At 40.2% G+C, this 16,570-nt stretch overlaps 1 protein-coding gene across 1 annotated transcript in view; it reads left to right on the top strand.

Annotated features, from left to right (window-relative positions):
- Nucleotides 1-16,570, top strand: part of SI (sucrase-isomaltase) — a 142,517-nt gene that overhangs the window by 105,251 nt on the left and 20,696 nt on the right. The window contains exons 51-56 of the mRNA XM_075570611.1: nucleotides 6,161-6,329; nucleotides 9,603-9,699; nucleotides 13,984-14,096; nucleotides 14,183-14,308; nucleotides 15,034-15,162; nucleotides 15,593-15,703. Coding sequence (XP_075426726.1) covers nucleotides 6,161-6,329; nucleotides 9,603-9,699; nucleotides 13,984-14,096; nucleotides 14,183-14,308; nucleotides 15,034-15,162; nucleotides 15,593-15,703 — 745 coding nt within the window. The remainder of the gene's footprint in view (nucleotides 1-6,160; nucleotides 6,330-9,602; nucleotides 9,700-13,983; nucleotides 14,097-14,182; nucleotides 14,309-15,033; nucleotides 15,163-15,592; nucleotides 15,704-16,570) is intronic.

Below are 16,570 nucleotides of genomic sequence, written 5' to 3'. Positions count from 1 at the left end.
AAAATAAATAGATGATACCGTTCTGTGGCTAACGAAATGCTTTTATTTGTGCGAGCTTTCGAGATACACTGATCTCTTCTTCCGGCGATGTTACAATGAATGAAGCAAGCAAAAGGTATACTTAAAAACAGTGTCTCTTGGAATGTTATCTGTGCTAGTCCTTCCCCCGGGGTGGATGTGTTTTATGGCTAGAGGTGTCAAAAGGTTCCTGAAAGCAAGTGATGTAAGTGTGTGTGTTGTGGGTAGGTGTTGAAATGTGAGAGATTGCAGTACATCTAAAAGTTTGTGTGGATACTATGTGGTCCCTTTTGGTGGACAAGCACAGATAACATTCCAAGAGACACTGTTTTTAATTATACCTTTAAGAATACTGATGCTCGTCCCATAGTACAGATAAATAACATGTATAGTTACCAGAGTAGCCAGAACTGGTCCGGTGGTCCGGTGACAGAGAGACAGCACACAGTAATATAGAAAAAAACTGTATTCAAGAGGGTCATGTGACCCTCCTCTGCGTTCGAAAGTCAAATTGAAAGCTACGCACATGGAATAAGCCTGGTGAAGCAGGGAGAGGAGAGAGCTGCAGATGCTGGATAAGTCAATAAAGCATTGAATGTTATTAAAAAAAAACCTTGGAGATGTTTATAAATTGGGAGCCACACTCAGACCGCGTTATAAGCGGATTCGTGTTGTAGTGGATCGCACTATAATGGGGTTGAGCTGTGTGTGTATATATATATAACCTCTCTCTCATAGATAGTGCTACTTAAATAACTGGAAACAAATCAGCCTTGCCACACAAACAAATCACTCATGTTCATTAGAGCTTTTGAAATAATTGTTGTGGTCATTGATGTACAGTGCACAATCGGGGGACAACCCCCTGTGTCAAGTGAAGAGCACAGTGGGACATTAATAAAACCTCTGTGTGGGTGCCTTTAAGTACCTTCTATTAATAAGTTAGATTTACAGGGTGAGCAAACTTTATAGGCCAAGCCCCCCTTTTCATCCATGAAATTTCTTGGGCCCCCCTGCCTGATGCAATTGTAATTTGCCTTTTTATTCTCCCTGCTCTTTGGCTTGCTATCCCCAGTGTTATCCACTCTCTTACCTACCAGTATTAGGCCTGTAATATACTGCATGTGTGGGACAGGGTAGAATGCCGGGAATGTAGGACAGGGGGGGTGGTTTGGTTGCCTGCTCGGTTAGGGACCGTGGTGGGGGGGTTGGTTATGGAGGGGCCTGTGGTATGACACGTGGGGGTTCCCGCAGCCTGTAGGCTCAGTTAGGGCTGGTGGGGGCAACTCAGTCAGTGACACAACACACACACACAGGGACACCACACACACACACACAACAGTACAGGGTAATTACAGTACAAATAAGCAGTGCTTGACAAACCAACTGAAAAATCTACTCGCCACCTAGCCCGCCCTTTAAAAAAAGAAATGGAATAAATTTCTAGTAAGAACTAATAACAAGATTAGTTTTTTTACATAAGAGTTTTTTTTTATTGTTTTACATTTCTACTTTACTACAATTAGTCCTTGTTACGTGTGCGTGTGCATGTGTGTGCGTGCGTGTGTGTGTGCGTGCGTGTGTATTTGTGTGTGTGTGTGTGTGTGTGTGTGTATAAATGTCGGATCTATAAAAAAAAAAAAGCCACATGTATAACTAGCTTCCTTAACCCCTTAACCAGTGTCTGGATGCCCCTGTTTCACAATATCTAAAGCAGCAATCCCACCTGGGTTCTTATCTGATCCGCAGTCCCTCAATGTCCAGGTACCTCATTCCCACAATGTTATATATTGGAGGGGAGGTGTTCACTACCTGTCTTCTGGGTTAAGGGGGATTCCGATGTCTCCCGTATGAAGCTTGAGAGTCAGATCTGGAAGAAAGCAGTATAGGTTATTTCGGTGTAGGTATAGGGCAGTAAAGATATATAGAATAATTAAGACATCCAGATCCAGAGTGTGAGACAGAGAGAGTGTGGGTGAGGGAGAGAGAGAGAGAGGGTGACAGAGAGAGAGGGTGAAAGAGAGAGAGGGTGACAGAGAGAGTGACAAATAGAGAGTGACAAAGAGAGAGAGAGAGAGAGTGACATAGAGAGAATGACAGAGAGAGAGAGTGACAGAGAGAGAGAGTGACAGAGAGAGAGTGACAGAGAGAGAGTGACAGAGAGAGAGAGTGACAGAGAGAGAGTGACAGAGAGAGAGTGACAGAGAGAGAGTGTGACAGAGAGAGAGTGTGACAGAGAGAGAGTGTGACACAGAGAGAGAGAGTGACAGAGAGAGAGTGTGACACAGAGAGAGAGAGTGACAGAGAGAGAGAGTGACAGAGAGAGAGTGACAGAGAGAGAGAGAGTGACAGAGAGAGAGAGAGTGACAGAGAGAGAGAGTGACAGAGAGAGAGAGAGTGACAGAGAGAGAGAGAGAGAGTGACAGAGAGAGAGTGACAGAGAGAGAGAGAGTGACAGAGAGAGAGAGAGTGACAGAGAGAGAGAGAGAGAGTGACAGAGCGAGAGAGTGACAGAGCGAGAGAGTGACAGAGAGAGAGAGAGTGACAGAGAGAGAGAGAGTGACAGAGAGAGAGAGAGAGAGTGACAGAGCGAGAGAGTGACAGAGCGAGAGAGAGTGACAGAGAAAGAGAGTGACAGAGAGAGTGAGAGAGGGTGAGAGAGACAGAGAAACAGAGACAAAGAGAGACACAAAGACAGAGAGAGACAGGGTAACAGAGGGAGAGGGTGACAGAGAGAGAGAGGGTGACAGAGAGAGAGTTTGAGTTTGAACACTGTAAGCCAAATTACACTAACAGGCTAGGAATAGTATAGCAATGAAATATATATATATCATGATACACACCACCCACAGTATATCTGTAAGGCCTCCATATCCAGGACGTATCTTAACCCAGGGGTGTGCAAAGTGGGGTCGTGACATTTTCGGGGGGAGAGTGGGGCACAGTGGTTACAGGGGCCCCACACTCTTCCCCAAGGCATTTAAATTAAATGCCTGGGGAGGCGCGAGGCCTCTGTAAATCTCCCTTACCTGGTCTGAACTGCCTCTTAGGCGACACATCGCCAATACAACGCGGCGTCACGTGACGTCATGACATTATATGACGCCGCAAAGCTCCGAGCCGGTTAGGCAAAGGGGCCGTGAGCAGGGGGAAGAGCTGACAGGGGGGCGCACCCCTATCTTAACCTACAAAATCATACAGCATATTATTATTATAAATCTGAGCGTGATAAATAGACTTCAGTGGTCGCATTCTGTACATTTAAACAAATAATCAAAGATTTTACAAACGGCAAAGTACAGTATATTAGCTGTTTATCCATCTAGGATTTTAACCAGCAATCTCTCCTAGAAGTTTAACTCATGTAGCGTTGGTATCTTGCTCACGGAGCATGCAGACATCTCATTATGTGGAGGGTGAAGACTGCAATATATTTATGATTGAACCGTTTTTACTGGTCAAAGAAATAAAAAGATATAATTATGGACATGGAAAATTCAAAGAGATCTTCAAGTATATTTGAAGTTTATTTCAAGTTCATTATTATTATTATTATTTGAGATATTAAAAAGTATCAACATTCATTGGTTCAAAAGTGGTGCTTACGGGAGTGAGGATCCCAGCATCTCATCTGCCCCGTTATTAAGATTTTTGTTAACATCAGGTGCATTTGATTCCATGTGGCACAGCAAAGCTGCATGTAATATTTTAGTTTCCTGTATGTATGTTTTGCTTTTCATGCTGAAAGTTCTTGTGAGCATTTTTAATTTAATTTTTATTTGATCACCAAAAAGAGGTCCCCACTGTGCAGTCATTTTCATAGAGGTGTAGCAGAAAGGTAAAATGTGCAAAACAGAAATGCCTATGGGGAGCTGCCCCCTTCACCAGAACCCTCTTAAAATATACCATTTGCTGTTAGATGTAATTCAAGATTCATTTAAATTACAGATTCAAGGATCAGTGCATAAAAACATGAAGTATAGGATGCTGAGTTGCAATATCCCAAATTGATCAATACTTTTACAATCCTTTTGCCATCATAAATGTTTCCTCAATAACATAATTTAATTAAAGCAATAGGTACCAGCATTCCAGTGATACGTCAGCTCTGAAACCTCTTCAGATTGATTGATAATCTTGCAAACTTCTTCCACCACAGGGAAATCTCTTCCTTTGCTTTGTGTGTGTGTTGTATATGATGTATATGTGAGCGCATATGTGTGTACACATGCACATTTGCACTATTCCCATATAACATTCTTTAGAAAGATCACTTGACATAAATAGTTATAGTGGTTTTTATATTGATATATATATTTTCACATTCACTGTCTTGTCCCACACACTCTCCCTCATGTCTCCTTGATGCCTAGACCGGCTTTGTATATCAAAAGAGAATAGCCTTCTACAGTATGTCTCTACTGTTCATTTTCACACTAGTGCAACAGTGTTTCCTCCACCCGGTGGGAGATTTGGCCATTACTAAATGTGTGTTGCATGGTACCTGCTGGTAACAGGAGGGCTAAGCTGTCTGCCGATGGTAGTGGGGGCACAGGATCAGGTTTCTGGGGTACATTACCCACATGGTTCTCTAGCAGTGCAGCGCCTCCATCTGCTGCAGGCACCAAGATGAATGGAGGCGATATCCTACGTTAGATATACTCCCTCTCCTTCCAGTAAGATCACACCCAGGCAGGAGGTATATAGAAACAGGAACGGTCTTTATTGTCAACCACGCTCAACACAGCAGGTATAGGGTATCACTCACTCTTCCCCGAGGGGAAGAGGAACAGGGTAGGCCCAGATCCAGGCAGTCCTGTGTGATCCCTGCCTCTCTCAACTGGGGAGAGGAACTCCTGAATTTGGGGCGGTATGGCCTTCAAGTACAGCCAGGGGGAGGTCACCAGGTCTGTCCCATGATTGGACATGCTCAGGCCTGATGTTACCGCCTCCCACTGTCACTCAAATGCAACAGTGGGAGTGGGGAAAACCCATCTTAACTGCTGGCAAGGCCTGTTCTTACCAGGACTTACTGCCAGTACAAGGGTTGGTTAGTAGCCACAGGTGGCATGGCTACATGAGCAAACCTGCTTCTACCTTATTTTATTTCACACTTCCTGTATACATCCATTGTAACAAGATACCCCTCTTACAAATACTGTATATAATACTGTATTTTATTGTGTTTCTATATTTCTGCCATACCCGATGAAGGACACGGAGAGGCTGGAAAACTTGTAGTATACAACTACTTGTTGGTCCAATAAAATACCACCTACTCCCTCTCTCTCCTTTGTTACTACATGGAAGAAAAGACCAACACAGCTACCCACCCTTCTCTGCTTTGTTTTTTAATACATTTATATATAAAAAATATATATATATATATATATATATATATATATAGCTAAACCCCGCTATAACGCGGTGCTCGGGGTCCACATAATGAGACTGCATTATAAGGATTGCAAAATGGCCGCCGCACGAGGACTTGCCGGCATCTGCAGCTCTCTCCTCTCCCTGCTTCATCAGGCTGCGTCCATGTGCGCGGCACAAATCTCCAAGCTTTTTTTAATTTTTATTATTATAACATTCAATGCTTTACACACACCTCCCCCCTACACTAATAATTTTACCAGACCATGCAGGAATCGAACCCATGACCACTCAAACACTAGTAGCAATTCTCTACCTGCTACATCACAGGATTGGTGTGATGTCATTGACTCTATAAACAAACTTAACCTCTACTGTACAGTACTGAAAGGCAGTACTGTGCAGTAGAAGTTGTTTGTTTATAGAGTCAATTACATCACACCAATCCTTTGGTGTAGCAGCTAGAGAGTTGCTACTAGTGTATGAAGTGTCATGGGTTCGATTCTTGCATGGTATGGTAAAATAATTAGTGAAGGGGGGAGGGTGTGTGTGTGTATGTATGTGTCCGTTAGCAATAAAGCATTGAATGTTATAAGGAAAAAAATAAAACATTTGAGATGTTTATAAATTTGGAGCTACGCTCAGACCGTGTTATAAGCGGATCCGTGTTGTGTAGCATATATAGTATGTATATATATACAGACTCATTCTCATTAAAGAGAAGATGTACAGTTTCATAATTCTGACTTTCCATTTACTTTTACAGTTGGGATTCTCAAGTGCCTGGATTCACCTTCTCTGACATGTTCATACAGATTTCAACCCAACTCCCCTCTGAGTACATTTATGGACTTGGAGAAACGGAACACCGAACATTCCGTCACGAGTTAAACTGGGTCACCTGGGGACTGTTTGCCAAAGACCAACCCGGGGGTGTAAGTATAACATGTACAGTATTCATCTGCCATTAGTGGCGTTTGGGTGGAATTGATTACATTGTGCCAATAACAAGATTTTAAATCATTGGGATTATGCCGGTCATTTAAACTAAAATATATTATAAAGACACCCAATTCTAACTAGTACACATTAGCCAGAGTTTCTTACAATATAGTACAATATAATATTGTTTCATTTAGATGTTTATGTCCTCTTCCATGGTTAACAACTTATATGCATATACACAATAGCAAAAATGTAAGCAGCACATTGATGTATAAATCATTTTGTTTTACTATGTCTCATCCAGTAATAATACAAATAAAGAAATGAGAAATAGTAAGCACACAACTGAAAACAAATTATAGGACAATATGATTTTTTTTTAAACAAAATATTACATTTTAATCATCTCAAATGTCAACTTCTAAATGTATGTAGAGCAGGAATAATAAAATAATCTCTCATTACAGTTGAATTAGTTACTATTCTTACAAAACATAAAATTAAAGAAATTTAGCGCTGAGTATATAACCACCGGGTGCCTTTCTGGGGTAAAAAAGTTTACAACTTACCACTTGAATGCAATTGGAATTGCCTCAGAATTGCAACAGTTACACCCGCCAACATTCCCGCTCAACAATCAGTGGGCCCAGGTCAGCACTCTGTTCTTGGCCCTGTAAGGGTGTCGGTGGGCCTTGGTATACAGAATTCACCAGCTTTATAGCCATATTGGAACAGGAGGAGTCATGATGCTAGAATGGGAGTGGCCAAATCGAGTCCTCAAGGCCACCTACAGGTCAGATTTTCAGGATACTCCTGTTCCAGCACAGGTCATTGAGTGAACTGAAGTGAAGAGAGAATAAAAGCGCAAATTAATTAATAACCCCTTGTGCAAAGAAATAGTGAAAACATGTGAGGCCCTTTCTCTAAATAGCAAACACAAAAACAGAAATATGGGGGCACAAACACAACCAAACCAATAGTATAAATGTGTGAACATGAATGGCTTACAGTTGGCAAATTAGCACAGGAAGTATATATCTTGGAAATGGATTAGGAATCACCTTTAAATTGGAGGACAAAATGGAAAACACAATAGTTTAATACTGTATATTGATAGAGAACAGATGTGCACTCACAAACGTTAGTCCTTTAACAGCAGTGTATAGATATGTCAGGAATCTGGTTTGAGGACTCTCCTGGTCCCAGGTACAGTCCTCAATCAAGTGTCCACAAGAATCAGTCTTATTTGGCTTATGCAACTATTGGTTTGGTTGTGTTTGTGCACCCATGTTTCTGTTTTTGCATTGAGTGAACTACCTGTGCTGAAGCAGGGATATCCTGAAAATATTACCTGTTTGCCCTTGAGGACTGGAGTTGACCACTCCTGTCTTAGGGCTTTATTCCTTGCATGCAGAAGCAGACGTGTGGGCTGTATTCCGCTGAAAATCACCATTGAAGCTAATTGGAATGTTTGGGCTGAAAACTGCTGCTTCGGTGTATATAGAATTGCTGCTTTAGCAGCTGGCAGAGAAAGTGGAAGCACATCTGCCATGCAAGCATCATTCAGATTTTGGGGTGTCCGGATTTTCAGCATTAGATCATGTCCTTATAAGAGAAACACACACTTTTAAATAATGTACTTAATGTGCCTTACCAATCACATAGATCTAAACCTTTATTTTAATGATCAGCAAAGACAGTGGAATTTCTGTTTCACACAAGTTATGGTGGGCAAAAAAAAGCAACAAAAACCCTCCACCGTATCGCCATACACCATACAGCAAATAAAAATATCAAACACGCGCACATTCGCATGTCTCAGACACGTCTGCAACCCTGCTTTTCACCATTATCTCCCAGCCCAGGGGTGCGCAAACTTGGGGCATGAGATTTTTTTGGAGGGGCACGGCGGTTGCAGAGGCCCCGCCGCGCTCTTCCTCAAGGCATTTAAGTGAAATGCCGGGGGACTGCGCAAGACCTCTGCAACCTCAACTTATCTAGATTCAGCCGGCATCTGGACACGTCTCCATGGCAACTAAGGTAGGGTGGTGGGGCACGAGCACCAGGGGACAAGGCAGTGGGGCGCAGCAACAAACGTTTGCGCACCCCTGTCCTAGCACACAATGCTTCCATTGCAGCAAGGGATTCTGGGAAATGACATCCAAATGAGCATACAGTGCTTAACTTTTCCTCCAATTTCATGTTGACATGGAGCCTATAAGCTTGTGGCTGCTGTACAGTATTACACAGTTTTCAGCACAGCCTGGGTTAAGTGCATAGCCAGTAAACCTACTCACAGACAGCGGTTTCAACCATTTAGTTCTCATCAGTGTGAGGCGGGTTATACTGGTTTAGCCATTTGAAGCTGGGATAGGTTTCAACCACACCTTAAATAAGCTATGGTGGGTAAAAAATATATAGTGTAGAGCAACTGAGAATATCACTTGTGAGCACATTCACATCTCAGACAGGTCACACGTGAATCTCAGTGCTGCTCACCATGGGACAAGTACAGCGTAGCAATTTTGTTACAGTATGAACGTGTTCCTATTGTAACGTAATATTCTGTGTAATACGCCTTACTAAGCCTGTTCTGTCATGATGAATCCAGTACCAGCAGGATAAGTCCATAACATTTATTGGAAACTACAAATCAATATGACGGCAAGCTGATAGCCAGATTTATATTTTCCAATCATGCAGTAAATCCATTTAACGGTGGCCATTCCCTCTTATAATCTTTTGTACTTATAGATTTAAAACAAAACTGTCAGAACAATTTACAGCAATTTTCTGCAGTATATAATGGAGCACTGTTTAAAACATGTGTACTGTATTATTTTGTGAGTATAAATATCAATAGCCATACGGTTTACAGTTTAAAATAGAAAAACATGCTATATTACTGTACAGTATGTATTAAAGCAGCAGTCTGCACTGCCTGCCGTTTCTGTTATCTGATGCTTCATTTAGGACATTTGAGCAGTTTAAATATTAAGTTTCCAGGAGATCCAAATGGATGTCTCACTACAGTAGCCTGGTGTTACCATGGCAACCTCAGATGCTAGAAAACAAGAAAACAGTGATTTTGAACATTTTTTTTTAGAGCAGGAAATCCTTTGGAAGCAAAATATTTGCATTATAAGGCGTAAACTCTCGAGGAAATTGCTGCTTTAGGGGTACAAACAAAGAAAGTATAATAACATTCTACAGATACAGTGCAGATATGTAACACTTTGTTGATACTTTGTTTCTCTTTGCAGTACAAATTGAATTCCTATGGTGTGCATCCGTTTTATATGGGCCTGGAACAAGACGGAAATGCTCACGGCGTATTTCTGCTTAACAGCAATGCAATGGGTAACTGCAATGTTTGCTACTTTTGGTCATAAAAGACAATGAAATGACTTAATCATTACAAAATGTTATGGCCCAGGTGCACTAAGCAATGTTCAATCAGACCAGATAACATTAGGTTACTTAAATCAGTAACAGACATTATTTTCATTGAGTTTAACGCATATCAACAAAGGTAATTATACAGTATGCAATAACAATGTCCATTGCTTAACTATGTAGCAGAGGTTTAGCATAAGGTTAAATCAGCACGGCTTTGTGTTAGCTTCTAAAAACATGGCTCTTCAAGGTGCTGTTGCACCTAGTCAGACTCAGAAATAAGGGGAGGAGGAGAGTAGCAAGTGACTTAAATTCCTTCCTAAAGACTCCTTTATACAACACATGTATAGAGACACCTGTGCACACAAAGGAACACACCGAAGATACCTGGGATATATGCTAATTTAAGCCATTTAAATATACTTTGCATATCCAACTGAGCATATATCCCATGTATCTCCGGTGTGTTCTCTCTCTAATATTGTCAGGTTAAATCCCTGTGTTAACCTGAACGGCCTTTAGTGGCTATGCAATGCTAGGAGGAACGCCTCTTTCCTATATTATTAGACAAATCGCACAATTTTTACCATGCATTATTTCTAGGACCAACATTGATTGAACGTTAGGTTATTATCTGTTGTGGATAGGCAATGTGATTAGCCTAACATTATTTTAGGTGCATCTGGTCCTAAGTATCAGTTTTAATAATCTCTGATCTTTCCTCTTCAAATACCTCTGTGGGCTTCTCCTTACATTCCATGTAATCTACAAATAATTTCTTCTGACCAACATACATTATTGCTCTGTCTCTCAGCATATTCAGGTGTAAGCTTCCCCTGTCTCCTTGCTCACCTTCTGTGGTCTGCTCAAGTGTGTCCGCATTTCCCTCACCTTTCTCTATGCTGTAGCTCTCGTACTTTAAATTTTTCTCCCTCACTGCCCCTTGCATCTGGAGATCCCTTTCCCTCAGTATTCACCATGCACCTTTCCACGCAATCTTGGGTTACTTCTGAACAGCCACCTTGCTACAGTAATGAAGCATTGTTTGAATATCTTGAAACCAAGACATTGCAATTCTTTCCAAATGCATATACTAACCCTCCTGTCGAAGCTCTTCAAACCACTGCACCTACTGTACACCCACTGCCGCTGTCTTTCTCTTCCCACGCATTAATTAGACTGTAAGCGTTTTGGGCAGAGTTTTCTTATATTCCTTATATTAACATTTGTTTGGTACACTTATACCTGTGTTGTGTTTCAATTCTCTTGTACACTTGGAGCAATGTGAATAGAAGTATACATATACTGTATTGTCTATACACAAATGTGGAATGTCTACTTGACACACTAAAATTGCAATGGAAATGATGACTCGCAAAAGAATATTTGTTGCAAACAAGTTGCAAGATGCTAAATATTTGTAACTCGTAAGACATACAGTAAGTAATGAAAAAAGAATAATAGTGGCCAAATAAGTTTTTTCTTAAAATCCTTTTTGGAGATGTGCGAATGTCTCAGACTTTGCCTGGAAAACTCTTTTATGAAATTTGTACATTTTACATGGAAAAAAGTTCAACAGTTCTGCATGAATATGAGCTTCAGAACTAACAAGTGCTGCTAGAGCCAGTATAGCACCCATACCACCCTCTGCATGGTTATTTTGCATGCGCTGTAACGGGTGGTGCTGGCGTTGCTGGGGGTGGCCTGTCTCAGTGCCTTTGCACACACAGCGGGGGTGTTGTTCAGCATCCTTTCACTTCCACATTATAATGCAGTGGGCAGAATCGGTTAGCAGAAGTTAAGATCTGACTGTGAGACTCTTGCACACTCGGAAGATGAGGCCTGTTGTTCAGGAACATTCTCCTCACTGTCACTGTGTAAAGTCAGTCATTAATCACCATCAACTGGCCCCATACTAACTGCTAAGGTGGGAACTGTGTAGTCATCACACGCTCCATAAAGTGCACTTCCTTGCCCTTTATCTTGATCAGGGGTGGTCAACTCCAGTCCTCAAGGTCAACCAACAGGTCAGGTTTTCAGGATATCCCTGCTTCAGCACAGGTGGCTCAATCAGCGGCGCAGTCAAAGACAGCAGAGTTATCCTGAAAACATGACCTTATGGTAGCACTTGAGGACTGGAGTTGGCCACCACTGATCTTGATGTGAAGGATATGATTATGGACAGATTCACTGTCACTCTGGGGATCATTGATGCTCAGAATGACAATTACAAGCACTAGCTCTGTGCAAACAAGTTGCTCAAATTCCCATACATAGTCACTGAACCACAGTATTACTCACATAACAACTCAAAGTCCAATAGGCTAATGGTGTATTGCTGAATAGAGATGTTTTCTCACGAGAATTTACAATGTATAGGTATAATTAGTTACTGAAGATTAGCACATTTTTGCACAAGTTGACGACTTTGCAACATTTTCGCTTGTGAACAAAGCCCAAAATTCACCAGTTCCACACATTTTTAAAAAAATGTTACACCTCTTTAGCAAACATATTCCTCAAAGTGGAGGTCTCCTATGAGGAATGGTCGATATGGGACCTCAAACGTTCTTTCTCCTCTGTTCTTGGCTGTCATAACAAATGAAGAATTGCTTTGTGAACTTGTGAGTAAAGCTCTACTTTGTACCTCTGTCGTAGAGGAGACCTGCATCCTGAGGAATTTGCTTGTCTACTGCATGTTGTATTGACTGCATACCAATTAGGCTAAGATAAAATAATATTCTCATGAAAAAGGGTATTTGGTTAAACCCTTTGGCCAAAGCATTTGTAAGCCTGCATGCCACGTCAAGGCAACCCGTTTAATGCAGGTACCTACACTATACTGTATATATATATATATACAAGGTTGCAGGTTGCAGACCTGTCTAAGACATGCAAATGAACATACAGTAATATTTACAGTGGCTATATATATATATATATATATATATATATAAATATATATATATATATATATATATATATATTATATATAATTGTCCCATGGACTAGTGAAAAAAGTGTTAAATCCCTGAAGGTGTTAAATAAAGCATGAGCTTATGTGAGTAGTGCAATTAAAATCTGGCTAAAGCCAGTGTCATACTTACCTTTGCTATAAAGGTAATCAGGGTGCACAAATTCCCTGGTGAGAATATAATACAACTTACACATATACATCTCTGACACTGGGGTGTAATATACCTGCACTAATCTGAAACGTCATAGGGGTAGGTTTAAATGCTCATCTGCTTTACATAGCAGTTACTGAGCCCCTACCAATTTTCCAATTAGTGCAGGTATATTACACCCCAGTGTAAGTCTGGACATCACCCTCCATTGAATGGTAGGTGAATGTGTAAGGCTGACAGAGAGATGTATATGTGTAAGTTGTATTAGATTCACACCAGGGAATTTGTGCACCCTGATTACCTTTATAGCAAAGGTAAGTATGATACTGGCTTTAGCCAGATTTTAATTGCACTACTCACATAAGCTCATGCTTTATTTAACCCCTTCAGGGATTTAACACTTTTTTCACTAGTCCATGGGACAATTATTACATATATATATACAGTATAGTGTAGGTACCTGCATTAAACGGGTTGCCTTGACGTGGCATGCAGGCTTACAAATGCTTTGGCCAAAGGGTTTAATCAAATACCCTTTTTCATGAGAATATTATTTTATCTTAGCCTAATTGGTAGGAGCGCAGGAATCGTTCTTTTTGTTTTTCTATATGTAAGGCCTATCTTTTTACCTGCAGCAAACTTCTATAGGGAGGAGCGCGGTATTATGTACAGTATTGACTGCATAAGCTGGATTCTCCTCGTCTGAAACTGTTTCCCCGCATTTTGGAACTGTTCTATACATCTTTAAGAGCAACCAAATTGTTACATTTACTTTATTTGTCTTTAATTGTTTTGCTTTGGTGTATTTTTTATTATTCTGATGCATCAAACTCTTTTGCTGCCAGAGCAGCTTGAAACATTTTGCTCTTTAGTACCTTGAAGGACTATCTGATAAGAAAGGCGTTAAGATTTTCTAATTAAAGGTATTAATGAGCTGGAACTGGATTCCCTCACTTGAGAGATGAATTTGCCAATCGCCAGGCTATTTGCTTTCCAGGTTTTTTTTATACTGAATTAAAAATGCTCATATTATGCTTTGAAGATTATGTGTATTATTGTGTATTTACAAAGCGTGGTATACTGTATAACATTTGGGCTTTATTTCACCCTTCCTCCCCAGATGTAACAGTACAGCCAACTCCAGCCCTTACTTATCGCACAATTGGAGGAATTTTAGACTTTTACGTCGTTTTGGGTCCCACACCAGAGATGGTTGTTAAACAATACACAACTGTAAGATTCTTAACTTTCTCAATATTTGACGCACTTAGGTCGTACAGTATGTTTTTTCTAAATGCTATTTCTTTATATCATTCCAGCTTATCGGACGCCCTGTCATGCCAGCCTACTGGTCTCTCGGATTTCAGTTATGCCGCTATGGATATAAAAATGATATGGAAATATCAGAATTGTATAATGAAATGAAGGCAGCTCAGATTCCATATGTGAGTTACTACTTGGGGAGTAAACCGGACCAAAAAATAACCCAGAAAAGCAAATCATGAATTGAGAGATAAATTACATATTTCTTGTTATTTGCAGTTCATATTATATCGGCAATACAGCCGTTCAATATACCTTATTTTTTAAACAGCGTATCACAATCATTAATGGGTTTAACTCTTTGAGTCACAGAGAGGCCACTCCCCTCGCGATCACATGACCGCTTTGGATTGCTCCATCACTGATGACAGAACGAAAGGGGAGGAGTTCTCCTCTGCCTGTTCCACTTCCTTATAGATCACATTCTGCAGGACTAGAGTAGGGAAATTTTTGGGGGGCGAATTTGCATCTGCTTCGGATTGGCCGGTTCATTTATTTATTTAATTATTTATAAAATGTGTAGCAAGAAGTAATACATTGACAGTTTATGCTCGTTTTCAAGTATGTCCTGGGCACAGAGGTATGATGACAGATACAGTGTTACAAATACATGGGTACATTAGGTTACAGGGTTGTACATTATATATAAAGACATTGCATGAACCGTTAAAGCTAAAATAAGTTATAGTATTATAAGTTATATTATGTGTGGATTTCCGCAAATTAGTCTTACAAAGGGTTATTCGCCTTTTCCGAGTGTAATGAATAAAGTTTTTAACTGTGTTCCTGAAACATTACCAATATATCCAGCAGTTATATATCACTTTATTGAAATGTTTTCTTTCAGGATGTGCAGTACGCTGATATAGACTACATGGAAAGGCAGATGGATTTCACTTTGAGCCAAAACTTTTCAGGGCTTCCAGCTCTGTTTGATCACATCAAATCAGAAGGCATGAGATGCATTATCATGCTGGTAAGTCATATGTGCAATAAAATCTAAAGCATGTTGTGTTTTTACCTGCAAATTAAGGAATAAGAAGTATGTTCATTTAATATAGAAGACGAAAGACAGATGGTTATTTTCATGAACTGGTAGGAGCCAGTAACTCCATCTTTGTGTGGATATAGGTAGCTTTTCACTGAAACCAACATTTTCAAAGCCTTAAAGGTTTGTCTCACAATTACAGTGAAAAGGTACTATTGTGGTCATTCGGGTGTAGGCTATCATGACAAATAGAATAAGTGCTGGACCGGTATCATTACTATTTGGTATTTTATGGTACTGTGAATACAAATAAAGAGTTGTTTTAATTTATTTTGCTAAATATGTCTCCTACTTAATTAGTTACTTACAAAACTCTCACATATTCGTAATGACCTTGTTGTGTCTGTTTATCTGTTAGGATCCAGCTATTGCAGGAAATGAAACCAAGCCTTACGAAGCTTTCACAAGAGGACGCGATAAAGATGTCTTTATTAAGTACGCAGATGGAAGTGGAATCGTATGGGGCAAGGTACTTGTACAATTAAACTGTCCATTATACAGATACTTTGTTGCAGGAAGGAAGCTAAATTCCCATCACCATGCTTACTGTACTTTAATCTCTGACTGCAAAAAGTGTATCCATAAAACAACCGGTGTCCATAGAAAGTAGGTGATTACTTTATTAATTTATCATACCTAAACAGAAATGTTCAACGTCTCATGACTATGTGGCCATTTGTCACGCCACATGGGAGTGCTGTGGACACCATTTATTTTATGAATATCAAAATTGATCCTGGCGTTGATTTTCAGAGCCACGGACACTCCACTGATTAATACCCCCCAAATTGATTTGAAGTAGTGAGTGGTGCCTACACTGCTTAACTACGCAAAGTGTGTATCAGCATAGGTGTTGGTTTAAAGTTTTCAGCCACGCTGCTGTGTATTTAAATTAGCAGAAGCACACACCAACATATATCCAACATTTCTACACATGACAGACAATTCTTTATTTATATTCATATACCCAATATCTAAGATCTAGTAATAACTGTATTTCTTTGATGGGAGTGGACCCATTTTAAGCCCCATTGTATGCTTCTTGCAACATTGGAGAAGTTACTTCATGTCCCTGCATCAAAAAATTGTTTAGAATAATCTACGTGGCAGGGCTCTTGCCTGAAAAATAATATATCCAATGGTATTATCGGCAAGGCTAAATAAAAAAATATTATTACTATTATTATGAATGAACTTGAGACGCCTTCGATCTCCACTGGGCTCTGACTGTTGTTGAATAAAACATTCTAATAGGAGAAGTATACCATTCATTCTACAGCTTCCTTACATATTTACATTTTTTTTTAAACTTTATACAGTAAACAGTAGTCTTTAA

Source organism: Ascaphus truei, chromosome 14 (genome assembly GCF_040206685.1).
Source record: "Ascaphus truei isolate aAscTru1 chromosome 14, aAscTru1.hap1, whole genome shotgun sequence".
Classification (NCBI taxonomy): Eukaryota; Metazoa; Chordata; class Amphibia; order Anura; family Ascaphidae; genus Ascaphus; species Ascaphus truei.
This window is presented reverse-complemented; position numbering and strand designations above follow the sequence as displayed.